Source organism: Amphiprion ocellaris, chromosome 1 (assembly GCF_022539595.1).
Source record: "Amphiprion ocellaris isolate individual 3 ecotype Okinawa chromosome 1, ASM2253959v1, whole genome shotgun sequence".
NCBI lineage: Eukaryota > Metazoa > Chordata > Actinopteri > Pomacentridae > Amphiprion > Amphiprion ocellaris.
In genome coordinates, this window is record NC_072766.1 from 34,018,952 (window position 1) to 34,046,757 (window position 27,806).

General features: G+C 38.4%; 1 protein-coding gene across 4 annotated transcripts in view; it reads right to left on the reverse strand.

Annotated features, from left to right (window-relative positions):
- shank2b (SH3 and multiple ankyrin repeat domains 2b) overlaps positions 1-27,806 on the reverse strand; it is a 305,290-nt gene that overhangs the window by 92,516 nt on the left and 184,968 nt on the right. For all 4 annotated transcript variants that reach the window (XM_055009730.1, XM_055009711.1, XM_055009729.1 and 1 more), the window contains 2 exons: positions 14,698-14,837; positions 12,386-12,499 (listed from right to left, as the gene is read on the reverse strand). In XM_055009730.1, coding sequence (XP_054865705.1) covers positions 12,386-12,499; positions 14,698-14,837 — 254 coding nt within the window. The remainder of the gene's footprint in view (positions 1-12,385; positions 12,500-14,697; positions 14,838-27,806) is intronic.

Here is a 27,806-nt window from a genome sequence, read left to right on the forward strand (position 1 = left end):
TAGTGTGTTTTTTACTATGTCTGATCAATTTACAGTCATTTCTTATTCCTTATTTTGATATGGTTTTCATTGTTTAATACCTAGTTTATAATTAAATGCATGCGCTTTGTAACTGTTTTGAACATTTATTTTTTGACATACACTATACAAATAAAGTCTGACTGAAGAAAATATTTAATAAGGAAAAGGAAAGATTCCAATCTTGAATTTAGCAAAAAACTCTCTAAGTCTGATGCTCTGTTTTGACCTCCTCACTGGGAGGTCACAATGTCATTATTCAAAGAGCCACAAGAGGTCTTTGTCATGTAAATTATTTTTTTTTCAGAATGCTTGTGGATTCACTGTGAAAGACTGCTATTTTATGTAGCTTTTAATGGGGAGTATAGAATGTTCTTAATGCTGTTCATTTTTCAATAAAGTTTTCACAAAAATGCACACGCTCCCAAATAAATCTTGAAGCAATTGCATTTATTGTCCTATGACTGAAATGTGATTGACGAAGTAAAGAAAAATCACAGTTCATTAAAAATGTAAATCATTTATTAACGTAAAAATGCATTTTACGTTTTTTTAACCAAACTTTATTGAACAAATTTACACACAAAGGCACAAAGTCATTTCAAAAAGACCTTTTCCAGCAATAGCAAGGGTTTAACATCCTCAGATGTTATTATATTAGTTATTATACACATTATATACATTAACACACTGTAAACGTCGCAAACCACAGACGTTATCAGTTCAGGTCAAAGTATTCGCAGGCTGCAGCTGGTGAAAGCCATTGCCACAGATGGTGGTACTGATGTCTATGGCGTACACCACAGACGTAATTAGTTCAGGTCAAGATATGATAAAACTTTTAGTATGTCACAAACCATAGCAGCACAAACGAAAATATTAACGGGACAAATCAGCACAAATGAAGCACTAAAAAAGTAGATCAGTCTGGTCTATTTTGGAGCAAGCTGAGGGGATGATGACCTCTGAATGACCTAAAAAACAATCTTTAATATCTCAAAAACTATAGCAGCACAAACGAAAATTTTAACGGCACTAACCACTCAGCCTGTTTGCTTGGATTTTTTATGTGGGTTGGGGGTCAGCTTCACTGAGCTTTATGATCACACTCTACAAACACAAATTGTGTTAACATTTTTATGCACATTTCCATAAAACGGAAAGTTGATGGAAATGTCAAATTTCTGAAAACAACTTTCCCTAATGAAGTTTTAAAGATTACTTAAGGTGGTTTTTGACTTCTTAAAAAAGAGTTAATAAGTTTATGAGATGGTAAAACCTTTTTCTGAATAAGTTCTGATGTAGTAAACATTTTGCTCACATGACTGACACCGGCTCACTACAACTGAAAATGAACCAACCAACTAAAAGCACTTTTGGAAGACTTTTCTCTATTTTTCTAACATATTATCATTTTATAAAGCTGGTCAGAAGAGTGTGTAGCAAACAAATGCCAATATTCACTCTTCGTTCATCTCTGCTTTGGTCTCCACCAACTCCAGAAAAACATATGGCTTTGACTCGCAAGTGTCTGGCTTTGAGCTGAAAGACAAAATCAAGCAAACAGATAAATCTATAGTTAACGCTGTTTTATATCCTTGAATCTGACCTTGTAATACCATGAAAAGGTTGAAAGGTGAGCAGTTGTAGATGCACAAATTTTGTCATTATTGACAGCTATGTAAAATGCTGCTAATATGGGTTTACATGCAGCTGAAATCTCATATAAATGTGGATATGATATACATACAATTTGTAACTCTGTTGTCAGTTATAATTTGTACTCTGAATGAGGCTAAACCTCCAATGATCCCTCAAGATTTAAATAAAGGTTAGTTAAATGAACAAATGTACATATATAACGCATGCAAACTGATAAAACTGTACTCTCGCTTACGACATCTTTTTGTAGAGGTCATTTGTTTAAAGAAATTGAGACCAGTGTTTAAACAAAGATCCAGAGGGTGGCAATATTGGCTAATAAACGCAGAAATAAAATAACTGACAATTTAATCTAATCCAACCTAATCTAATCAGGGAGAAGTTTGTAGTGGTGTGAATGTGTAAAAGTTAAAAACAGGACACATTCAATCAAATGTTGTTATTATTAAGATGAACAAGATCCTGAAGCTGGTGAAATATTTTCTCAATCCTTCTCAGGCCTCAGACCTAATTTATCTGTCCATCGGTACACTTGAGGATTAAGTTATTTTTATATTTTTATAGACTAAAAACGGTTGGATTTTTTTGTATTGAAAAGTGCATATTGGACACATACATGACCTCCAGCGCAAAGAATCCTCCCGTCTTATCCTGCCTCATCTAGTCGTCCGACTCAGCAGCATCTCCTCCCCCCCTTTTTCCCTCCCTCTCCTCCCTTTCCTTCACAGACTCTCTCACACCAGCTGTCACACTTTCACAGAAACTCCATCTCCTCTGATCCGGCTTAGATCTTGTCATCTTTGCAGGAACATTTTATTTCTCTCTGCCTGATTCTATGTCCACAGTGTCAGATTGGAGGAAGGAGGATGTGGCTGGAAGGAGATGATCGGCTGATAGAGACATTGAAAGAAAAAAAAAAGGAAAGGAAAGGAAAGGAAAGGAAAGGAAAGGAAAGGAAAGGAAAGGAAAGGAAAGGAAAGGAAAGGAAAGGAAAGGAAAGGAAAGGAGGGGTGGGTGTCGGGTTACAGCCTGGTTCTGGTGCAGAAGATGAAAGAAAACAGAGATAATGTGTGTGACAGGAGATTGGACAGAAGAGAGAATAGGATATTTACAACATCGTCACACTCCATAGCAACTGCTGTCTGACTGCGGCCAGCTGGTTTCTATGGTCACAGATCAATAGAGATGCTGAGTGAGTGCATATGCATAACTGATAAGAACATAAAGTAATTGTGTGAAAATATGCACCAGTGTCTCTACTTGTGTTGCTGTTTTGTCACCTGTTTACACTGCAAATGTGTGTGTGTAACTGTGTGTGTGTGTGTGTGTGTGTGTGTGTGGCAGCTGGTCCTCCCTGGATTTCCCCCTCCAGGCCTTTATTTTATTTTTCTCTCCTCACTTTCTCCAGTCGCTTCTCACTTTACAGCACGAGGGAGAGGAGTGACAATGAGATGGAGAGCCTCATTTCGAAGCATCGTTCCCGACTGTACGCTGCCGCACAGCTGTAACTGGAATTATAACGCACGCTGCTGTATTATTTTGTCGACTTAAGAGTCCGGTTTGGCTCAGATTATGTGATTTGCTGTTTCGTTTTTTTTTTTCTTACATAATCACAGCAATCCAGCTCCAGCGCATCTTATCTCTGCTTTCTGTTGATTGTCTTTATTTGCACTTATTTTAAAAAAAGGAAAAAAAAAGCTCTTGTAAAAATACAAAATGAAGCCACCAGGATTGTTGCAGCTGCCAAAAAACAAAAACAAAAAACAAGAGCACATCACACTAATTCTGGCTGGCAGTTACTTTAAGGATTGATTTTGAAATAAAGCCCAGATGTGGTTGGCACAGAGCTGCATCTCAGGCCTGTTAACTGTACGTTGGCTTGTTCTTTTCCTTACAACAAAGAACACTAATACATCTTCATTCTAAACATGTAACTTGTGCTACGTATACTCCTGGCATTCACACTGCTTAATCCTTTTAAGACCCCTAAAAAGAGGGCTTTTGGAATCACCATAATTATAATTCAAGCTATATACTTTTTAAATGATGACAAACAATACCGATTTTCTGCTTTCGATTTCAATGTGTCGTTCTGTCGGAAAAATACTCCCATGACTTTTACTACTTATAAAGCTAATATTACTAATAGTAAAACTTTGCTGAATTGTTGGTAAATTGATTCAACTGCAATTAGTATAGACTGGCAGCTTATTTATAATGTGACAGTGAACACAAAGCGCCTCTTTCTTGGACTCGTTGTGAATGGCGCCTCACGGTTTGACCTACAGTAATATTTCCATTCCATGTAAGAAGTCAAATCTTCAGTTTTAACCCCTCTCATATTGCTCGTTTCCCAGCTCTGGAAACACGAAAGCATTTTGTTTCTCTTAAAATTAGTAATCCTATAAGAAACTGGTTATAATATTAAGAATAACAAATGATTAGCATGTACATAAATGATAACTTAAAAGCTCATAATTGACCTTACTTTCACAGTTCCCTGATTTGTCTCGCACTTATCATGTGACCCTTTTATGGAACAAAACAAAGACATTACGTTTGACTAGCAGCAGTTAATTCAACACTGAAAATAAATTACAGGCGCTGCCCTCCTTGTTGTTTATATTATCATTTAGTGTCGAATAACCTATTGATTATTGAAATAAATAATCAACTATATGGATTATAAATTGCATGATTTCTAAATGGCTCTTATTTGCCTAAAATGAGCTTGTGGTTGTTGTTGTTGACATGTACTAACTAACAATAAAGGCAGTAGAGATGCTCGTTACGTACTTCTGTAAAACGGTGGTTGTGTGTTTTTTTGTGGTTCCTATGAATTGCTGCAGCTTTATGGCACCATGTTGAAAAGTTGTTAAACTTGGCAACTGGGACCAGAATATGAACGCAGTTTGTTTGGATGAAGTCTTGACAGGCACACAGAGAGTAAAGACAGTAAAAACTTTATGGATGTTTTGACAGTCTGATGGCTGGTACACCAAGAAGACCAAGTGTCTGTTTTGACAGGAGACCAATGCAGACTGATGGCAGCTTTACTGAAGGTTCCTATGGTGTCTGATAACACTGGAGCAATGCTAAGTTGACCTGAGATGAAGGTTGAATCAAGCTTCAGAATTTGGAACCACTTCCACAAAGAATTCAGTCTGTCTTGTCTCTTTAAAACACTTCCAAAAACACTTATTAGGAGAATTTAACAATGTACATTTCTACTGACCAGCCTCCACTGATCTTTTATCTTTTGTGTTGTTGTCTGTATTCTGTTTGACTGTGTACTCTGTTTTCATTCTTTTATTCTTTGACCTGTCCTTGTTTTCAGCATAATACGTAATTTACTGTCTGTTTTTAATCTCTGTATTGCACTGTGTACTTATTACTATTCTCCAGCATTGAACTTTTCAAAGAGTCATGTCATTCAAGCACATTAAAAACGCCAGTCCGCTCTGTATCGTCTTTTATAGTCCAATGACATCGGCAGTAGAATCCAATTACCAAAATAATACCCAGCCACGAGGCCAGCTGATGCCTTTTGATGACAGTAAATACAGCTAACATTGTTAGTTGACCTGCCTGATATTGTTCTCTTGGTGTTCAATGTGAAGGTGGAGAACGAGACACAGCATTGAGATGATAAGAATACATTTATCTTCAACTAGGAAGAAGGGAGAGTATTTTTTCTTCTTTTAAAAATAGGGTAGTACAAGGTATTTATCGATCATTGGTTATTTCCAGTAAATGGTGGTCAACACTCTCCCAAGTTTAAAATAGCAGACAGGAAAACCTACATGAAGGCTAAGCAGTGAACTACTGTGCATGAGGTCAGCAGCAAAACATATTCTAGCCACCTAGAAAAAGCCCAAGCTAAAAAAAAAAGTTGAAAAAAATGTTTTTCCTATTAAAGAGAATCTGCTTTTTGGCTTCTCCTTTCCCTTAGTGTTTTATATAGCTACTATTTTGTGCAAGTGAAAGGTCTGCAACCTTACAAAACCCAAAGAGAGTTACACCATCCTACAACAAACAGTGCTCCTAAAATGTCTCATCTGAAGTTCAGGCTTTTCTTCCATTACTTATCGACATCATAATGTAACACATTTGCAAAACACCTGACTTGCAGCTAATTTCACCCCCAAAGAATGAGCAACTGCCTTACAGTCCAACAATATTTCCTGCTAGAGCCACATCCCTATACTTAGAGATCTGGGGTTACTAACCAGCGTTACTTTCCAATCGTTTGGCCACCTGACCAATCAGAAGGGTCGAAGAGAGACAGGAGCCAAAATGGAGTGTTTCAGACAGAAGGTGTGAAAGTTAAATCAATCATGAGCTCTTTGGTTATCATTTATAATCTATGTGTTCATGTCACATAGATGTATCTTTGCTGCTGTGGGACTATTTCTGTTAGTAGAGTGACTTTCCAGGACCTTAGCATAATTGTTGAAGGATTGCCTGGCGGTCAAAAGGTTAAGATATGCAATACCGCTAAAAGGGTTTTGGGCTAACGAAAGACCCAGCGGTTCTTATACGTAAATTGATAACAAGGTTACATCTATGTGTACTGCCCTTTGAAAAGGAATTTCTGGCTGTCTGTTCACTATAAAAGCTGTTGCATTTATATTCCTCCTTCAAGAATCTGCATGAACTCTGGTATTCTCCATATTGTGCACAATATTAAATCTGTCAATGACCCAGCACAGTGTTTTGTGTTTCCTGAGTTCAATGATATATCAAATATCCACAACAAAGGTGAGAAGAAGTGCCGCAGTAACATATAGTATGAGACAAAATGATGTGTTTTTAAGCATTAAAGCAGGTAAACATATTCTAGCAAACCTAAAAAATAATATTAAAAATTTGTGAAAGTGCTCAATTGGGGCTCTTTAAAGAAGCTGCTATTGTGACTGTGACATTACAGGAGTGCAAAGCTAAACTGGTGAAGTGCTCTTTCAACAATATCCGACAAAATGACTGCTCTACTAGCCTCAATCTGCCATTGATCATAACGTGTGAGAGTCTGATGAATGTGTTTGACCTTCTCCACACACAAACTTCTGAGCTGTCATGTTTTGAAAAACTGCTGAGGAAATTTGATTGATCCTTCTTTTCAGCTTCTATCATTAATCATGTATGATGAACTGTACATAAATACTTGCTGTAGTAGTCAGGCTTTTCTGTGAGCTCGGAGAGGCAGCTTCGGTTTCACACAAATAAAGCTTTCGCCTAAACCTGCAGCGTTTGCTTCCTGGTCTGAGAGGCTGATGCCCCCCGACGCTACTATTCCTGCATCATCACTCAGCTGTGTGTGCATTTGTGTGAGTGCAGGCTGTGAGTTTCCTTGTGTGTTTCCCATGAATCTCTGTTCAAGTGCTCTCGAGGGTCCAAACCTGAACCCCGACAAAGCATGTCTAAGCAGGGCTTAATCCTGCTGCACCACGTCTATTGAATTAGAGGGATTAGAAGCTAAAGGTGTTTAAGTTAAATCAGCGTGTTTGTGAGTCTGGATGTGGGTTGTGGGGATGAAAAGGTAAGGTGCCGATAGGCTGAAGATGAGCAGTGTTAGAAGCATCTTAACGCTGCATCGAAATGTCTGGTATTTTAGACTGCAAAGCAATTATTTAGATCTTTTACACTCTACTCTTTAATATTTCAGTCAGAAGATTGTCCAATCACTGATCAGATACTGAATGTTCAAACTGCACAACAAAAATAGATGGAAACATCACGACTGTAGCCTGAACATTCAGGTTACTGCTGTATTTCCCACTAGGGTTATTCCATCTCAAATCATCAAGCATTTTCTCAGATTTGCAACTTTTTTTTAATCATAAACTATGAATATTTAAAAAGGGTATCTGTGAAATTTTCAACTGACATATCAAGTACTTTCTGATATAAATGATTAAAAAAACATATTTAAAGCGAGGTCTGAAAATGAATAATGAAAAATATGGTCTCACATTTCAATGTGCAAAAAAAAAAGTGCTGAAAATGGGTCAATGGGCAATTTTTTTTAAAGCATAGCTTGAAAAGTGTTTAATAGGTCAAGCTAAAAATTCACAGATATCTTTGTAAATATCCATATATTATGCTATAACAACAATCTGGCAAATCAGAGATGATCGAGAAGAAACTGTTCTAAAAATTTTGAGATGGAATAACCCACTGATGTGTCTTCTGTGTCTCAATGGATCAATGCTACCTTTGCAATTCTCACCTCCTTCTTAAAGATTTAGGGAAACTAGGAGTCCCACAAAACACCTTGTTGTTTACCAAAATCATTTTGCTTCTGTCTGACTAAGAGGAAACCTTTAACAGACATTTTGCCAGCTGCATTCAGGATCTCCATGAAGGTTTTTTTTTCCAGTTGACCTAATCACCTGAATATTCATCTGCTCATGAACATTTGGAGCCAGCTAAGGTAGATTAGACATCTGATTAGATGCCTCCTGGGTGCTTTGCTTTGGAGGTTTTCTGGGAAACTGGGAGGAAACCCCAGGTTCAACAGACAACTTGCTGGAGGGATTATATAAATCATCTGGTCTCCCCTAGGAGGAAATGGAAAGCGAGGCTGGGGAGAGTGACGTCTGGAATTCCCTGAGTAGTCTGTCAACCCTGGATAAACCTAAGAAAATGCATTGTTGGATAGATGCAAGACAACAAAACATCCTGAAGGAAGTGTACATCTGAAAACTTTCTGCAAATATTGGGACCTGCTGATGGTAGAGTGGGAAAATCTCCATGTTTGAGAAAAATACCAGGTGTAGAAGTACAACTAATGAAACTACAGCACTGATTAACATGCCAGAGATAATGTTTCACCTCCTCAGCATTAACTGGGAGAAAAGACCAAGACACACAGCTCTCTATACGGTTGGTAAAAGCTAACAGAGTTAACATAATGTCCATGCAGTCAGACTGAAAGCAAACGTTAAAATAGATTGGCATAGAAATCAACTTTACTTGACAAGCTGCAAGGAGCTCCTGCTAATTGCTCCCCACTGTCTTCCTGAATCTCTACAATGGAGGTTAAGAGTGCAAAGTTGGCATGACACTTAGAGCCACAATAGACGCATTAATTTGAAAAACAGAAGGTTGATATGAACTGAGTTTCCCTTTTCTTGTTCAGACACAGGAAAATTTTTATAGGAATTACAGTAAAGTAGTAGTTAAAACTCACATACAAGACAAAGAAGCTTCTGACAGATAAAAATAATATTCACCAATCAGCCATCATTTAAGTGGTTTTCTTACTCATGACAGAGCATATTGCCTGTTTAAATTAAACACTACACTACTCTGGCTCGCTATATAGAGAAAAAGAGAATAATTTGCGAGCATTCAGTGAAAATAAATGAAGCATTATGATGTCTGAGTATCTCTTAAGCTGGCAGCGATATTCCATCACATTCACAATATGGAGAACAGCTGAGCCTATACAGTGCAGAGAAAGTGTGTTGTGGGACTGAACGGTTCCACTCTGGATGAATAAATGATGATGTAGGCATTGAATAATTACCTTAACAAATGCTTTCATAGGCAGCTTTAGATGCTTAGAAACACTGTAAACAGTTGGTCCTCCTGCATCGCTCAAGGACCAAACATGCAAGAATTTGTTTGTGAATTTATAAAGACTTGAAGAATATTCACTACTGTATTTCTTTATAATGATTTTCAGCATTAGCTGGCGACAGTTAATACAAATTGTAACCCAGAAATACTAACTAATTCCATCAAACTCCCTTAATATTCAGGAGGCCAGTTTATATGTGTTGTTTCAAAGGTTTGAATAAAACATGCATGATATGAGATAAATGATGAGAAAGAGCAACAGCACAGACTGGACAGAAGCACGGATTATTTTTCTGCAGATGGTTAAAGGAATACTTAGATTAATTTCATTGCCAATTATTCCATCGAGTACTTTCTGGTTTAATGAATGAGTTGTTTGGTCTATAAAATGTCATGAAAAATGTTGATCTGTGTCTCCCAAAGCTTCAAAGTTTCAAAACACTGCAACCAGGGACTCAGAGAGAAAAAACAAAACACTTAAACTGAACAATTAAAATAGCTGGCCATTAATTTAATAGTTAATTGACAACTAAGAGTTGAAACTCTACTTTACTTAGCATTAAGAGTGGAGACAGGTTCTCTTCAAAGTATATCCGGCAGTTATCTAGTTTGTCGTTATGTGTATATAAAACAAAGAAACTTTACTAAACCGACTCAGCTGTGACCAACAGTCACGTGAAAACCTATTAGGCTGAACTGTAGGTTGTGTTTACACAGAGTCATCACTTTAATTCGAGCCATCTTTGTTTTTTGTTTTTTTACAGTATTGGTAACATCTCTGGTCATTTCTTATAAAGTAAATAATCAAAGAAATTATTAAATTAAAACTTATTTTTAATCTTTGTTTTTGATTTATGGTATTATGTTTACTTCATACAACACAAAAGACATTTCTGAGTTTACTCTACTTCTATTTGTGGTTGTGCCGTCTCCATTGAGGTACAGGTCTTCATGCAGCACTGAAAAATGTACCCACAGTGAGAAAGACGTGCAAATATCACAAACTGCGCCAGGAGGCTACAGTCTGTACAGCTTACGTGCTATGTAAAGTATTTTCAGCGGGGGTAACTGTACATGTTGGACCTATTTTTTGACAAACAGCAGTATGTCTGTGCAGCCTCTTTATTGGTTGCCAGGCAACCTCATGGAGATGCTCCTCGGAAAAATAACAGAATGACGTGTTGTGTGTGGCATAAAGATACAATCTGCACATTAACCGTAGAAGTGCTGTTGCACAAAGGCTCGCCGTCTCCCCCAGCTTTCTGCCTGTATGCTAAGCTAAGCTAATTGCAACTGGTCGATTGGTTGGTCAATATGCCAAAATGCTCATTGGATGCACAACCTCGGGTGTTACTTTTACGTCTTATTTTCAGTTGGCTACAACCCAATAGACACCATGTCAAACTGAGACAAAACATTATCAAAAAGACACAGAAGTACTCAAAACTAATACCAAGTGTCACAAAACAGTGACAAAGAGAGGCTAATAACTACAGAGACACACAAAATGACCAGAGAAGCTATTTTAAATGCAAACAGAGAGAAAACCACATCTAAGGCACACTTAAGGATCACCGCTAGATACACAATGGCTGCAAAGAGAAGCAAAGCCACAATAAAGAGACCCAAAGCAACCACAAGGAACAAATCAATACAAAAAAGACTACACAAATAAATACAAAATGACCATAAAGAGATTAAAACTGACTGAAGAGATGCAAAATCAATGTGAACAGATGTAAAACAAATGAAAACTGAAAGAAAACAACCAGAAAGACATGCAAAATTACTCAAAACACATACAAAGAGCCTCAAGACAGTGATGAAAGTCCACAAAAACACCAGAAAGAGATGTAAACAAACTGCATGTAGACAGAATCAGTCTGCCGCAAGCAGATGTGTCAAAGAAATTGTATGTGTGGCTGCATATTGTTCAAATTGGTGGCAAATGCTAGCTTTTTGTATTGATTTAGAATTCATCTAGGCTAACAAGGTCTACTCCGAGACCAATCAACTGATTGAAGAGCGGGTACAGTTTCATCCGACCAAGATTTCCTTCGGCTCACCACAGTCCTAGTTTAGTCTCTAGATACAGGCTGAGGACGGCTGGATGACACATGACGATGCCTAAAAGCTGCACTTGGACTCAGACTAACTTCAGACTTCCTCTCTGATGACTTACCAAATTGTAATCATCTTGGCTTAAAAATGCATTTGTCAGTTGCCTGTGATTTCCTCAATCAGATACAACTGTTAGGCTTCATTCAATCTAAGTGCAGCACACACACACATGCAGGTGACCCGTGGACTTGGCCGGCGCCGCCACTGAATGGGTCTTTGCAAGCCGCCATACTGTGCTCCCATTTTCTGACAGGCTTTCTTTGCAGGCAGACCTCGGGGCAATTTGGACGGTGCACAGTGTGAGAGGAGCTCCCTGTGCCAATGGCCTTGGGTTAGGCTTTAAAATAAGCCACCCAGAAGAAGGCAAACAGCCACAGCCAAGGAAGAACAAGTTGCTCCCCATCTGCCTCGATCATCGCTGACATACTCCTCAGAGCAGGGGAGACTAAGAGAACTGGTGGCTGTTGACTCTGGCAACGCCATGCTTTGTGACAATGTCAATAATGAAACACTGTCAGTGAATGCGGGAAAGATCATGGAACAAGGAAGAGAGCAGGAACGACAGGAGGAAGACGGGCCTTCCCTAAAATCTCCTGCCTCTCATAGACACACTGACTACAGGCAGAGCACAGAGTGAAAGTAAGGACAAGGAAAAATGGGATATTTATGGGGGATGGAGCATGGCGTGATATGTTCATTAGCCTGCACCCAGAAGACATCAGAGCACAGCTGAGTTAGCAGGGCAATGTAGCGCTTAGCTCTGTGCAGCACAGCCTGGGGAGACGGAAAGAGACGGGAGACAAGCAGACAGAGGAGCTGAGACACATGCAGCTCAGGCACTGGAGGAAAAAAAGCCACGTGCCATCACAGCGCTTCAGGAACCAACGGCATTTAGCCGTTTCTTTGTGTCTTCCCCTTCCTCTCACTCCAAAACTGGGCAAACAGTGCGTGTCCTACATAAGTCAACGTCCCACCTCCAGCCCCAGGTGATTACACTTACAGCTCCTCTCCTCAATGGCCTTGGCAGGGATCTCCTCCACACAGTCGGCTGGAAACCAGCCCACCTGGCCGCGGGCGCTGCCCTCCCAGAAACCCCCCTCTCCGATGCTCAGAACTGGACCGAGGGGAGGGAGAGAGGAGAGAGGAGGAGAAGAGTTAGGAAAGCAGTGAGGAGATGGTAAAATAGACATCAGCACAAAATGAAATAACAGAACAGTGAGTCCACAGAGATCATTAAAGCACTTAATTTAAATGTCGCATTTAAATAGCAACATTAAGGCAAAGGTCTCTGCTAATACAAAGTCTCTCACATTATATCAACACTGACAGAACCTGCAGAAAGACAACTAACTCCTGTGCAATAAAACAATGGGACAATATTCATGAGGTCCATCATTAGTAAAATCTGCTAGAGGTTGTGATTAAATGTCATCCAATAACACTGCAAGCTGCAGGAGGTCCCAGCTGATGTCTGAAAATGCTCCTCTCTAGGAATACAACATTGATTTGTGTAAAGACTTTGTTCAGTTTAGTTTGTGGTGTCTATGTGGAGTTTTTATTATTATTCAAAATAGTCTTTTATTTGCATTTATAAGCAAAATATTATTTTAAAATGTAAGCATGTTGAAACCTGGAAGTGCAGTTTTTGCATTCTTCTTCACAATAATCTTATTCTTCACTGTCTGACATTAGTGAGTGAATATCTTAAAGCCAGAACTCCATTTTTTTTTATAGCTAAATAGTTGTGTGCTTTCAAAATAAAGTTCTGCAAGGTTAAACAAAGTTTGCCTTCATGAGAGGAGTTTGCAACAAACGTGAACCATATGAACTGTTTCAGGATGTTTTTCCTTTTCCTGTCATATTTTTTATTCACTGCAATATAAAGTCCTGCACCTCTACAGCAACAACAACGACACAATCATCAATAGTAGAGAGAACTAAAAAAATGTCTTCTGTGCAAAATTGACACCGTTATAATGTCACAAATCTTATAAAGAAAGCTGAAGTTCATTGCTTATTTACTATACAGAGGACGTGTTTGTGAAAGCGTACTACTGCTACTACTAATCAGAGCTGAAAAGCTGGAAAAACATCACTGTTTTTCCAGCTTTTCAGCTGAACTGCAGGCTGTGTTTGCAGGAGCAGACAGAAGAAAAGTGTGGAAACAAATGAAAATGTTAAGTATTTAAATTTCTAGTGTGTAGAGCCCCCGTTTTTTCAGATTAGTAACACCAGTGGCCACTTTAGTTTTTTTTTAAATTGTGTAAGCTAAAAAATCCCCACTGTTTAGAGTAGATGCTGTATATTATATATAATTCACCATATCCACGTGCTAGGTTTAACATTCTGTCTCTCCTCTCACCTTGTAGTCATCAGCTCTGCTCACAAGTCTTTTACATTCACTTACATGTTATTTCTGTCACGAAATGTGGGGTAATTCAAATGTGTGAACAAGACTTAAATCACCTCTAATTTACCTCTAATAAGAACTTACTCTCTATCTTCAACCCTTTTCAGTCTGTGAATTATCTTATTTTTTCATGTCATGTGCACATATCCAGGCCACCACGTCATTTCTATTTCTGCATCAGGTGTGATGGAGTTTACCACATTTGCACTTTTGTGTTTGTTTGGAAGAGAGGTTTTTTTTGAGTATGTATCTTTTGGGTTTTCATCCTGCAGAGTTTTGTCCACCTGTTTTATGGATTCACCGGACATCAATACTGTGAATCTCATTTTGGCTTAGAAACCAATTTGTCCTACAAACAGCAGCTGTAGTGTTTCGAAAGCAAGCTCAGTTGTAAAACTATTACGGTTCAGTAATTACCTACGACAAATCACTTCTGTTGGGCATTAAAAATGGATATTCTACACACACGGTAGCAGTAGCTTAACATAGATGTTTTTGGCATGTGCACGTCCTCCTCGATTCTTTAGTAAATAATACATTCTGCATCCATTAATCAAAGACTTGCAGTGTCTCTGAAATCGACAGCGTCAGGAGGATGTTATGTCTCTGCCTCTGTAGAGCCAAGGGAGTCATTTTCATCAGATATGCTAATGAGCCGTTTGATTCCTAGTTGTCTCATTTTCAGACCCAATTATGAAACGAATCAGGGCTTTTTTATTCGCTTTTTGATTTTCAGCATTTATACCAGGGGAGGGAGGATCACAGGTGGGGGTCAGCGATGGAATGTAACCGAGAACATTAACTAAATAAGTAGGATTAAAGTAGCTCCACCTACTGATTCTCTGGTTATACTGAAAGTCAAGGCTAGGACTTGAACAACTGAGCAAAATAAGGAGTCTCACCTTTGACCCTGTCGCCCTTGTAGAGGTTAATCTCCCCCTCGGCCTGAGCAGTGTAAGGACGAACCACCACAAAATGTCTCCCAGGTACAGCACTGTACAGCTTCCTTCTGGTTCCTACTCCGTCGCCATGACTACTGGGACTAACAGAAGAAAAAAAACACATAGCAGGTCAGAGCTGGAGATTAAAGCAAAAATCTGAAAATCAAATATAATAAGTAATAAATACAAACAAAACGGATAAAAAGTCAGCACCATGAAGAGTTAGCTTGTTAGCTTTGTTTCTCTGTTTTGTTTTATGGCAGCTAGAACAAAGAAAGTTTGCCTTTCTAATCTTTGAGTTAAACTGAGTGAAGTTCAAGATATTGTGCTGCCCAGGCTTCGACATTTATGGCAGGAACATCATGCATACGGGTATCTATATTAATGTGAATAAGTGTTAATCATCTACCTTTATGATCCATTATTATGAAGATACATGGAAAAAATAGCAAATGTTTTAGAGATAGCAAAAAAAAAATGTTTTCAGGGGAGCTCTTGTCTCATCAATAAGCTCACCTCATTCATCTGTGGTCGAACATAAAGTCACATGATAAATGAGTTACCTGTCTTAGTTACAAACAATATTGAATTATTTTAAGCCGCAATAAAGAATGTTGTCCTAAAACTGTGGTATTTGCATTTGATGTCATAGTGTAATTGCAAAAACTTTAGTAATCAACACAAAACTTGCAGAATATTAGATAGATAGATAGATAGATAGATAGATAGATAGATAGATAGATAGATATATAGATAGATAGATATATAGATAGATAGATAGATAGATAGATAGATAGATAGATAGATAGATAGATAGATAGATAGATAGATAGATAGATAGATAGATAGATAGATAGATAGATAGATAGATAGATAGATAGATTGATAGATTGATTGATTGATTAAACCTTTATTGATCCCGCAATGGGGAAATTTACAGTGCAACAGCAGCAAATAGAAGAACGGTGTGAATAAAAAAAGAGAGCAGCACACAATGCACACAGTGCATAGATATAAATATTTTCTTCTTCTAAAAGAAAAAATACAATATTTACAGGAAAATTCCCATGAAATTGCACAGCATTATTATTTACATTTTTATTGCACAGTTTGCAGGTGGGTGAACTGAACTACTGGGAGCAGGCTTGATTGTAAACTTTTTGCTGCAAACAATCTGCAGAATACAAGGAAACTGACATATAGTGGAATTTAACTAAGTAATTTTACTTGAGCATTGTACTAGTACACACATTTGAGTTGTTTTCTCCTCATGAAAGTCTCTCCTTCCACTCCATTACATCTCATAGGGAAATATTTTACTTTGTACTCCACTATACTTATTTGACAGCTTTAGTTACTTTACTTTTTAAGATTTTTGTACACAAAACATACGAAGAACACTTAAAATATGACATTTTGTAATTATTCAAACGGCCGAACAGTTTACGTGCAACTGACACCACTAGTCAATTAACTAACTGACAGGATTTGCAACTATTTCGACAATTACTTTGAGCATTTATGAAAGCATTTCTTACAATTTTCAGCATTTTTATGAACTAAACAATCCATTGAGTAATGCAGAAAATATGCAACAGAATCATCCACTGTGAAAATAATCATTACTTTTAGTTAATAGTTCAGAATGAATAAGTTCCAACTCCAAAAGTAAAATCCTGTTTTTAATTAATGCATGAGAAATAGTAACCCACTGAAATAATATACAAAAGTATAACAGTCACAAGAGGCAGGTTTATGCATTGAGTACATTCACTTTATATAATTTGAGTACATTTTAAGGAAAATACCTTTGCTTATGTCACATTTGGAATGCAGGACAATGTAATGGGGTCCTTCTACAGTGCGTATTAGTACTTTAACTTATGTAAAGGATGTGAATACTTCCTCCATCACCGGTCACACAGTGTGGACAAAGTGTTTAATGCAACTTTAGAGCTACTTTAGGAGAATTTGAGAGAAACTTTAGGTGTTCAAACTTTCATATTTCAAATATTCTGACAGATAGTGTGATGTCAGTTATGATTTTAGAGGGAATAATCATTTCTGCTTCCCTTTTCCACTAAAACCGAAACTGGTTTGTGGTCTGGGTCGTCTATGTAGCGTCATGGTCCTTTGTTTACAGTTGCAGGTTGTGACACATTTTGCCTTTATTAAAAAGTTGCAGCTTCTATGCTTTGGATGTCGTACTTAACCATATTGCAATAACATTTTGTAATTGTTCAGCCCTGCTCAAAAGGCTGTACAGTGACACACATAAACCAGTTATGCAGAGGCGACATTCAGAGGCTGGCAGACACGTGTCTTGCAGCGGTAAGTGGGGCAGAATATGGGCTGGCTCTGACCCACAGAGCTGCAGTGGCTTCTGGGTAGGAGACAAGACAAGACATACTGAATGCTGCACGAGGAGCTACCCAGGATTTGGCAACGCAAGACAAGAAAAATATCAGACTGGCAAATTATGGTGGCTAAAAACCTTCCACAAGAGGATCAGTACGATACAAGAGCTCCCGCTGAGATATTCTGATTCTGCCACAGTTGAGTGGCTTAGAAAACAGAAAAAGGGAACATTTCCTCTTCCATCCATGGAGATGAGGCTACAGGGAGGACAGCAGTGGTGCCGGCTGACGCGCCTGACATGATAATGTAGCTCCACTTAGTGGTCATCCTTCATAACAACACTTCCCACAACAGATGGTAAAACAAATGCCATCAAGGGCCTGAAGTACGCTGCAAAAATTACAGTAACTTCACAGTGAGTACGTTGAAGCAGGAAATTAACATTAACTGTCTGAACCCTGAACAGTTTCTGAGTGTTTTTTGCTCCTGTTGCATTTTTCTTCATTGTGGGCTCATTTTTCACGGCAATATAAAGGCCTGCACATCTATGGAAACACTACAAAACCATGGCCTCAAGTAGAGAGAATTCAAAAAAAGCCTATGTGGAGCACTTAAAATGTCATACAGAAAGAAAAACGGTGCATTTCCTTGATTAAGTGTGAACATGTGTTACCAATACTGGAAAAGAACGATGGCTCCTACATATTTAACTATTTACACTTCTAACATCTCTAAAGCTGCATTATTTTTCACACAGATAATAACAATAATCCATATTATTTTTCAAAATCTAGGTCACAAACTGCTTTAGAAGGCAGCAGCAAAAACACAGGTGTGAATAAAATATTAGCGTTTAAGAAAGGCATAAAAGCAAAACACGGCATATAAAAACGTAAATAGTTATTGGGATGAATAAAAGATAGTTCCAAGTAAATCCATCCATCCATCCATCCATTATCTATACACCGCTTAATCCTCACTAGGGTCATGGGGGGGCTGGAGCCTATCCCAGCTGACTCGGGCGAAGGCAGGGGACACCCTGGACAGGTCGCCAGTCTGTCGCAGGGCCACATACAAAGACAAACAATCACTCTCACATTCACACCTACGGGCAATTTAGGATAATCAATTAACCTCAGCATATTTTTGGACTGTGGGAGGAAGCCGGAGTACCCGGAGAGAACCCACGCATGCACAGGGAGAACATGCAAACTCCATGCAGAAAGATCCCGGGAAAGCCGGGACGCGAACCAGGGACCTTCTTGCTGCAAGGCGAAAGTGCTAACCACTACGCCACTGTGCAGCCCTTTCCAAGTAAATCAAAACTCAAATAATATTAAGAAGCTTCTCTGCACATTAAGTCTAGAACAATATTTCACCATGGTGAATGTATCTTCTAACAACTTGTTCCATTGTTTACCATTTTTGAACCATGCTGTGTTATTTTTAATGAATTGTTTTGTTCAAGTATAATTTACTTATCACAGCTGAGTTATTCATGGCATCTCAGTTGTGCTAAGGAACGCAGGACTTTTTAATTTGCTTTGAAAAAAATTCTTACAAGATTTCGTGCAAGCGGCGTAATTTTGGTAGATTTTTAAATTAAACACATAGAATAAAGTGATTATGACAGCATATGATGGTTTTAAGTTTACATTTGGTTAATTTTCTTAATGAAACTGCACATCACATATGAAATTTCAATGATTCTGTCAACAAGCCTTTCAAACCCACCAGTGTCATTTAGTGGGTTATTCAGCTTTTTATAATGACATTTATTGGCTAACATGTATGAATGTGGGTCTAAACTGTTTTTCCAAATCTTCCAGTCAAAAAAAAAAAAAAAAAAAAAGAAACTTCCTGTATGAAGTCAATCAGCATCTAATATTTGGCTGGCCGTATACCAGTAGATTTTTTATAGTGAGTTTCTTTTGGCGTCTTGTGCTTGTGGAGTAACGTGGACAGAAGGAGGTGAGATAAAACCACAGGAAAAACTAGGAGATTGTTAAAAAGAAAGGAGGAAATGGAGAGCAGGAGTGAGGGATTGGGAGAGAGGATGGAAATGTTTTTTTCCAGTAAGTGGGTCACCTTGTCCTGTAGACTGCGCTCCTCCTCAAACCTTCACGGGCCTTTGGAGAGCTAACCCCATTCACTACCTACTGAGACTGCTCGCACATTTTCCAAGGGAAAGCCATGGACAGAACTGCAACTGTGCACTCTGAGCAGCTAGAAATACTCGCCGAGAGGCCGATACTGTAGTATTCAAACGCAGCAGTTTAAAAAGCTCTGGTGGCTGCTCCGTTTTGATGGCTGATGGCTCGTGTTATGCAAGATTGCAGAGTTCAGTTCTGCACAACCTTTAGACTTTGTGAGCACCGTGCGGGTTGGCCTCGTTTTTATTAGTATTTCTGATGATTAGTAAGAATTTGTAATCCCATGTCTTCAGCTTTGAGTTTTGTTGAGTTTTTTTTTATCTGTTTTCTAATCAAATGTGCCTCCTCTGCTGACACTTTCATGAAAATTCTCATGTTTTTACATCTTTCAGAGGCTTTTGGTTGCTTTAGTGGTCTAAAAATTTTAGTATTTTGTCATTTTAGATCCTGTTCTGGGCTGCTTTTTTAGAATTTCCTATTTATTTTATTCTGCAATTTATGTTTTGATTCTTTTCTGTCTGGCTTTTTAGAACATATTTTTGTTGTACATGTATAGCACTTTGTCTCTTTTCAATATTTGGTCTGCTGTTAAGTGACTGCTACAGCACCCAAAAACAAAACAAAAAAAGCTGTTAGGCTATAAAAACAGTTAATATTACCAGGTATAATAATCAATAGCTACACTTGTACAACACTAAACATCAATTTCTAATGATTAATCGAATATTGCTACATTAATCTACAACTATTTTCATCATTAACTAATCAGTCTGAGTAATTTCTTTTAAGAACTAAGAGTCTATATTCTCTGATTGTAGCTTTGTATATGTGAATATTTTCTGGTTTCTTTCCTCCTCTATGACAGTAAACTGAGTATCTTTGGGTTGTGGACAAAACACGACGTCATCGTTAGGCTTTGGGAAACACTGACGGACATTTTTCAGCTTTTTCTGACACTTCACAGACCAAACAGGTAATTGATTAATCCAGAAAATAATCGACAATGAAAATAATAGTTAATTCCGTCCCCAATTCCAGTTCCACACTACATTTTCAAAATCAAAACCATATACAGTGAGAAGCTACAGTTGAAATTAGCCTTCAAAAATTCAGTTTTGTGCACAAGAGTCTCATTAAGATATCTATTCAAGAAGCAGTTAAAAGAATCAATATGTCCCCCAAAAGACAGAAAGCAAAGCTATTTTTACATTATTGTGTAACCCTCATGCAACTGCTCTGTTGCTCATATTATTCATCTCGCCAGAGGTAGAAGAAATATTCATTTGCTTTACTTAAATATCAGTACAGCAAAGTAAAAAAACACTCCATTCCAAGTAGGAATGCGGCATTAAAAATCCTACACAGTGCACATAATACAATGTCTTGCCTTGGTTTTGTCCTTCTGACTGATACATAATTACATTTAAAATCCTTAGTTTATCAACAGTGAAGCATCAGTAGCATGTTACTGTTGTAGCGGCTAATGAAAGAGCTACTTTGAACTACTTTATATCCAGTTTTATGTAAATTCTGACACACAAAAAGATTTTTTTTCTAAGTTTTTCTTTTTGTGATTTTGAATTCGACCAGTTGGACATTTATTGAAATTAAACCACGTGAGAAGTTTAGAGGGAGAAAACTACTATTTGGTGGAGCTGTTAACAACTCATAGACTTCCTAATGTGAGTCTGACCACATATTGCTTTATGGAAGAAGCCACAAAGGTTGGAAAATGTTGGTTGAATATGTAACTATGTGTTATATTTTAAAAGCTTGTTATATTATCCATTGTGTCAAATATCCATCTTCAAAAAGCTGTCAGATAAATGTAAAGTAGTAGAAGTACTCCATTACTGCTTCAAACATGACAAATAAACCAAAGTCGGTACTTTGCATGTTTTCAATGGGATTGCAATCGTAAAAAGTACATTTAAAGTGGTACATGAGTAGACGCAGATGTGTACCGCCTTTAACCAAATTAGATACTACGTGTCCCATCATGCATTTCCCTCCAATCAGACCATTTCCTGCAATGATTTTTAAAAAACTTAATCCTGTAATTTAGTACTTCTTCTAATGACTAATAAACTGATGTGTGAAAGTGGTGGAGCACCACTTTCACACTAACAGTCGACTTCTCTGTGTTTTTATTGGCAGCAACAAGACATTGTTCATAGACATTGGTTTATTTTATTCATTTATTTTATTGCTTTTAATGCTGCAAATCACCTTTTTAATCTATTTCATCATGTTTTTAAAATTATTTTTTATTGTTTTATTAGATTTTTTTGCTTCATCATCTAGTTTTATGTATTTTTTATGTCATTTCCATGTTTTGTCTTTTTAATCTATTCACCTACTCACTGAACCCCAAAACCGTTGAAGCAGGACGGTTTGATAGGCTTAATAGGCATGTTTTCATTAAAAAGCTGAATTTAAAAAAATCACCAAAGTAACACCAACAAGAACAAAAAAAGTCAGATTTTTATATTTCCAACAGTCTACATGGCTCCATCACAAAAACAACAACAAAAAAGGCTCCAAATCTGCAGCTTCATTTCATTTTCTACTTGTTCAGTCTTACTCTCGGGATATCAGTCATCTGTCAAGTACTTTGTACTACACTGAACTGGTCAAAAGGTGCCATACATATAAAGTCTGATTATTTAATTGCACATTTCTTGCTAGTTTTTCCACTAATGTGATGCTATCTTGAGGACACTGAGCTGTCAAATATGAAGTGAGACATCTTACTCTGCACCACACTTTAGAAAAAAATCCTGTTTCACAACCGTTACTCTGTGTTTTCTGTGTAAAAACTGCTGCTTTGCTTGCGAACACACCCATGCTGCAAATTTTTTACACTGAGCATAAAATGTTCTTTTCATACACGGGGACGAGTCATCGACCGCCGCCACAGTGGGACTGTTCTAAATCTGGCCTTGTTGGTATAATGATGTGGGTGAAACATTTCCCACTAAGACACTTCACAGTCAAACCAGGCCTCCAACATCAGCAGGTACAGACTGAGATGGAGACTCCGTCAGCCATGTTTCCAACATGCTTTTCTCTTTCTTTTTTTTGGCAATTACCCAGGTGGCTTTGAGGTGCTAATTAGACAGTGTTGATTAATACCAGCTGTGCATAATTTGTGCTATTATTGGATGATCACCTGAGACGAGGAGAGAGAGGCGAAGAGAGACAGTAAGAGGGTGGAGGAAGACAGAAACAGAGTAGAACATACAATACAATCAGCATTCACACCTTTAAAACGGTACATTTAAACCTGGCAGTGAGACACAGAGAGAACATTTGACCCCAATTTAAAATTAACCTACAGCTGTAGCTGAATATCTACAGTAGAGTCCAGGTCAGATCAATAGGCGGATCACTCTGGGGTGGATGAAAGCAAAGTGAAATGCAATTTGTGCAGTTTGGCAGCATTTTAATTGGGTTAAAGCTTGAGTTTGCGAAATACTCCAGCAGTATATTGTGTTATATTTGTTGAAAATCTCATTACATCCTGACAGCAATTAATACATCAAGTGCTCTGATAGTAAAAATGAAGAAAAACTGCAATCTGTGGCAGTCAGAGGCCTGTAAAAAGCTCATCAAATCATTGCACTCACTGCCTGAGTCCCAAAATTCCTAACCTAAGCAATCGTAAATTCCAAACATTTAGCTTTTATAGACTTAACTGATATCACAGGTGTTGAGTCTGTGAATTCATGAGGGTTTAAAAAGCTAAGCAACAAATCATTATTAAAAATAAGTGAATTTGAACTCATATTTCATTCACATTTGAATCAGTCGCTCAACTGATCAATCATTATTTATGACAATACAGTGCTTGTTAATTTTAACCAAAGGTCAGGAAAGCGACATACACCTGTAAATCCCATGTATGATAGAAAATACAAACAACTCCACAAATAAATAACCACAGCAGCGAGCAGCCAGATGACAGATAAATGTTCTACTGCATTTCTTCCAGACACCTTTGACCTCAGTTTTTATTGTCAAAAACATGACTTTATGTGTGTTTCTGAGGTCAGAGTAGGAGGCGGTGGTATGTACTGAACTGTTCTTTGTATTTTGTCCTTCCCATTAACATACATGATGGGGGAAAAATATTAGCAAAGTGGTCACCTTTCTGACAAAGCCAAAAATGTGGAAGCTTTGAGCTGTTGTATTGGATTACATTAGATTTCACAAGTGTAAGTCAGCTAAAAATTTGAGTTTGAGACTTTCTGACTTTATTTGTGTCTTGCTGTTCTGAGAGGTGTACATATTTTGCTAAGTGTGTTATGTGTATATTGCTTTACGATTGAATCAAATCAAATCAAGAGAATTTCACAATTGCATCAAACTCACAGAGGAAATCTTCTCAGTGGTGTAATTCTATTTGTTTTGATGTATCACCTTGAAATGTTTCCTGACCTGCAGTGTGTGATTTCTTGAAGAAATTAAGAAATATGGACACATAACCAAGTGCTAATGCTGCTTGACCTGAGCTGACCTGTGCTAGAACATTATGTAGTGAGATCAAGAAGTTCTGAGACTGTTTGTGGTGCAATGAAGAGCATCACGGTCACATGTGCAAGCAGTAACTGTCACAAGCCAATAAGATAAGTGATGTCTTGCTATCAACATAAGAAAATGTGTTATATATGTTTTTATCACCACTGTTAGGTTTGTGATTTCAATATGGAGCTCAAACTGGAGCAGAGAGAAAACATCACATTCTGTGTCAATCAAAAGCCAGGAGGGTCCAATGTTTATGTGGAGGATCATCACTGACGATGAGATCTGGGTATGAGGCTTCGAAACAGAGAAGAAACAACATAATTCACAGTGGAAGAGCTGCAGTACTAAAGGTGGGTCAGGACAGGATCACCAGGAGCATGCGCATTGTTTTCCTCAAAATTCACATTATGGTGCACTGTGAACTTCTCCTCCAGGATCAGACTGTCAAGACAGAGTTTGACTGTAACATCCTGAAGTGTCTGAGGGAGAACATTAGGTGCAAACGATCTGGACTGTTATGTGATAGCATGTTGGTGCACCCGGTCACAGCACAGTGATTAAAGGACTTCTGGTCGCTCCAACACAATAGCTGCTCTACATCCACCCACATTGACAGATTTATCTCCCAGGTGACTTATTTCTCTTCTTTTATATAAAATTAAAGTCCAAGGGGCCGACATTTTGACATAGTTTAGGAGATTCATTTTAAATGGTGCTTGATATGGTTACATAACCGTATCGCTCAGGGAATATTACAAGTGTTGCAGGCGCGCTGGGAGCAGTGGTATCGCTGCACAAGGAGACAACTTTGACGGGGGATGGCGACCACATTTATATCAAGTACGGTTTTTGATTTGTACAGGCACAGACTTGGAATGTTTTGACACCACCTCCTTTAGTATTACGGCCCTGTGCAACTGTGCTCAGTTTTCCCTTTTGGTGTGACTGACCTTGTCCTGGTTCTATATGCAAATTAGCATGTGCAAGCCCCTGCCCCGGATTGGTGCCAGCAGTAGGTCCTTACTGACTGCACCCATGCTGCACTGAGATCCAGTCAAGCTGGTATCAATGTACAGCTTCATAGCTCAGTTAAACTGATGTGATTTAAACCAAGCACTTGCCTCTGTGTCTGTGTTTCTGGTACTAGAGTAGACCATGGTTGTGCCAGGAAACTTTGTTGCAGTAATGTAAACTGTTTATACAGGTTTGAGACACTAGTTCACCACTGGGGGCTGGACCAGGCTATTATGCAGTTTCACATTTCCAATGCTAGGATCATTTACTAACTGTTTAGTCACATTTGGCTTCGGAGTGCGACTCCTTTTTGTAGTTTTTGTTTTGTTAAATGAGCATAGCTAATCATCCATCCCTCCAACCATTATCTAAACACCGCTTAATCCTCATTAGGGTCACGGGGGACCTGGGGTCTATCCCATCAGACTTAGGGTGAAGGCAGGGGACACCCTGGACAGGTCACCAGTTTAATGCAGGGCTACACATACAGACAAACAATCACACTCGCATTCACACCTCCAGACAGTTTAGAATTACCAATTAAACTAAACATGTTTTCAGACTGTGGAAGGAAGCCAGAGTACCCGGAGAAAACCCACGCACGAACAGGGAGAACATGCAAACTCCATGCAGAAAGATCCCAGGAAGGCAGGAATGCGAACTGAGGATCTTCTAGCTACAAGGTGAAAGTGCTAACCACCAAGCAGCCCCATAGCTAATCAGCGCAGGAATCAATTTTGACTTCTTTTGTTATTAATATGGGTACAATGGTGAACAAAAGTTTGCATACACTCATAAAGAGTATATGCAAACTGGGCAGTCTTGAGTTTATAATGCCTATACCTCTGAATTTTCTATGATGGAATCACTGAAACCCATGAAAAACAATCAGGCATTATGTTTCCTCTGGAAAAATGACAAAATGTTCTGGGTCAAAAATATACAATAACAACTTAAATTATCAGTTATGGTGATGGAGACAGTTCTGGAAGTCAAATATGGCTTAGTGCCATGCAAAGACCATGTATGAGGGAGGCTCAAAACTTGTCATGAGTGATTATTACAATTGACTACAGCTTCTAAATAGGGCACATTTAATACACTGCCACAAACACTACAGTGACAAAATCTGAGGGGCTCAGCACAGATCTGAAAAAGCAAATCGCTGACTTGAGCAAGTCAGTAAAGTCGCTTGGAGCCATTTCAAAGCAGCTTCGGATCTAAAATCATCTGTGCAAGGATAAAGTTCATGGTACTGATGTGTCACTGCCATGATCAGGAAGAAAACACAAACTATCAGCTGCTACTGAGAGACTACTGGTCAGGATGGTCAAAAGTCAACTAAGAATCACCAAAAATGAATAAATTAAAAGCTGCTGGAATACAGGTATTGGTGTCCACAGTCAAGCATTTTTTTTACATTGCCATTGGCTGAGAGTTTGCCACGTAAGAAGGAAGACTTTTCTCCAGAAACATCTTTGTTCATCACTCTAGGTGTGCTTCTTTCATTTATAATTACTTGTTTTAAGCAGCATCCGCCTTTCCCTGTTCCTCATTTTGTGTACTGTGCTGGTTCATGCTGTCACTGCAAAAACCCTGCATGCTATTTACCAAAATAGCAAATACCAAAATATTAGCAGTAAACAAACTGAGTTGTCATTTCTACACCTCTAATCTCCACGTTTGCCACTGTCACATTCTGTTCAACCTAAAAAGCACATTTTTCACTGTTACTGTAAGTCAAATTAGTGGAAGCCTCCAATCATCCACTGATCTGTCAGTCAGCATGAAGGACTGCAGGGCTGCGCTGTGTATTTCAGGCTTTATGATAATGTATGTTGGAGCCTTGTGACAACGTTGTCAAGACAGCGCTGGTCTGTCCTGACACTGGACGGACACATCTCATTTCTCACCATATCGAGCTGGGAAGCTGTTGCCATGACGCCCCGAGGCTGACTGACAGCTGTCACTGTGTGGTTGCTTGAACATTTGTGTGAGTTTGTGTGAGGCGGCGAGGCCTCACAAGCGCATGTGTGTTGCCTTCGAACAAATGACATGTCAAGTGGGAGCGGGGATGCCACGGAGACGCTGTCATGTGTGTGGGTGGAGGATGGATGAGGGGGGATGGGATTGTGGGTTGGAGGGAAACGAGGGCGACTGAGTGAAAGTGAAGAAAGGCAGCGCTGGAATTAGGAGCTTTAAAGGGCAGCTGGGTGGGAACGCCTGGAAGGGCTCTGACAGCTAAAGTTCACACTTATTGGACACGGACCACAAGCGATAACATGATCTTGGCGCCTCGGCCGGCTCATAGCAAGGTCATTTCCACCGTGCCACTGGCTGCGTTTACTCAGTTTGAAAGAGGATAAAGAATTTTTAAACAATACCTGTGTTTGATAATGAATCGGCTTTAAAAATGAGGGCAATTATCCAACCACGGTGCCTCAAGAGTCGAGCACACATAAATAGGCCTCAGTGGAAGTCCTAACCTGAATGTCCTCTATAAATACAGTATGGACCTACACATGTGTGACGCATTCTTTAAGGGAAAGGTTGTATTTTTAGGCCTCAATACACACTGTGAAAAGGTCAGAAACAACAGTATGTTAGTCCTGCTTCCTGTGACTGGTAGCCTCAAGCCAAAAACACAGTTTCTATCTTTTAACCCTTTTTGAAGCCCAAATCCTGCCTGCATGTTTGAAAAGCAAGTTGTCTTAATAAAAATAAATAAATAAAACAACAAAAGTACACCATGTATCAGAGCCAGAAAATGTAAAAACAAAAACAGAATTGTCGGATTTTCAACTTTTTAGTTGGATTTTCAACTTTTCAATCCTCTTTCCTGTCCTTGAACTACTCACCTGTGATGTGACATTACATCAGAACACTAAACCTAATCTAAACTTAAAACTGACATATTTCATTAAAATCAATTTATTCTAAATGTGTAATTTTAAATTTTGTCAAAAACAAAAATTCTGCATCTATTGGTGCAACTGTAAATGTCATTAGTAATGCGGC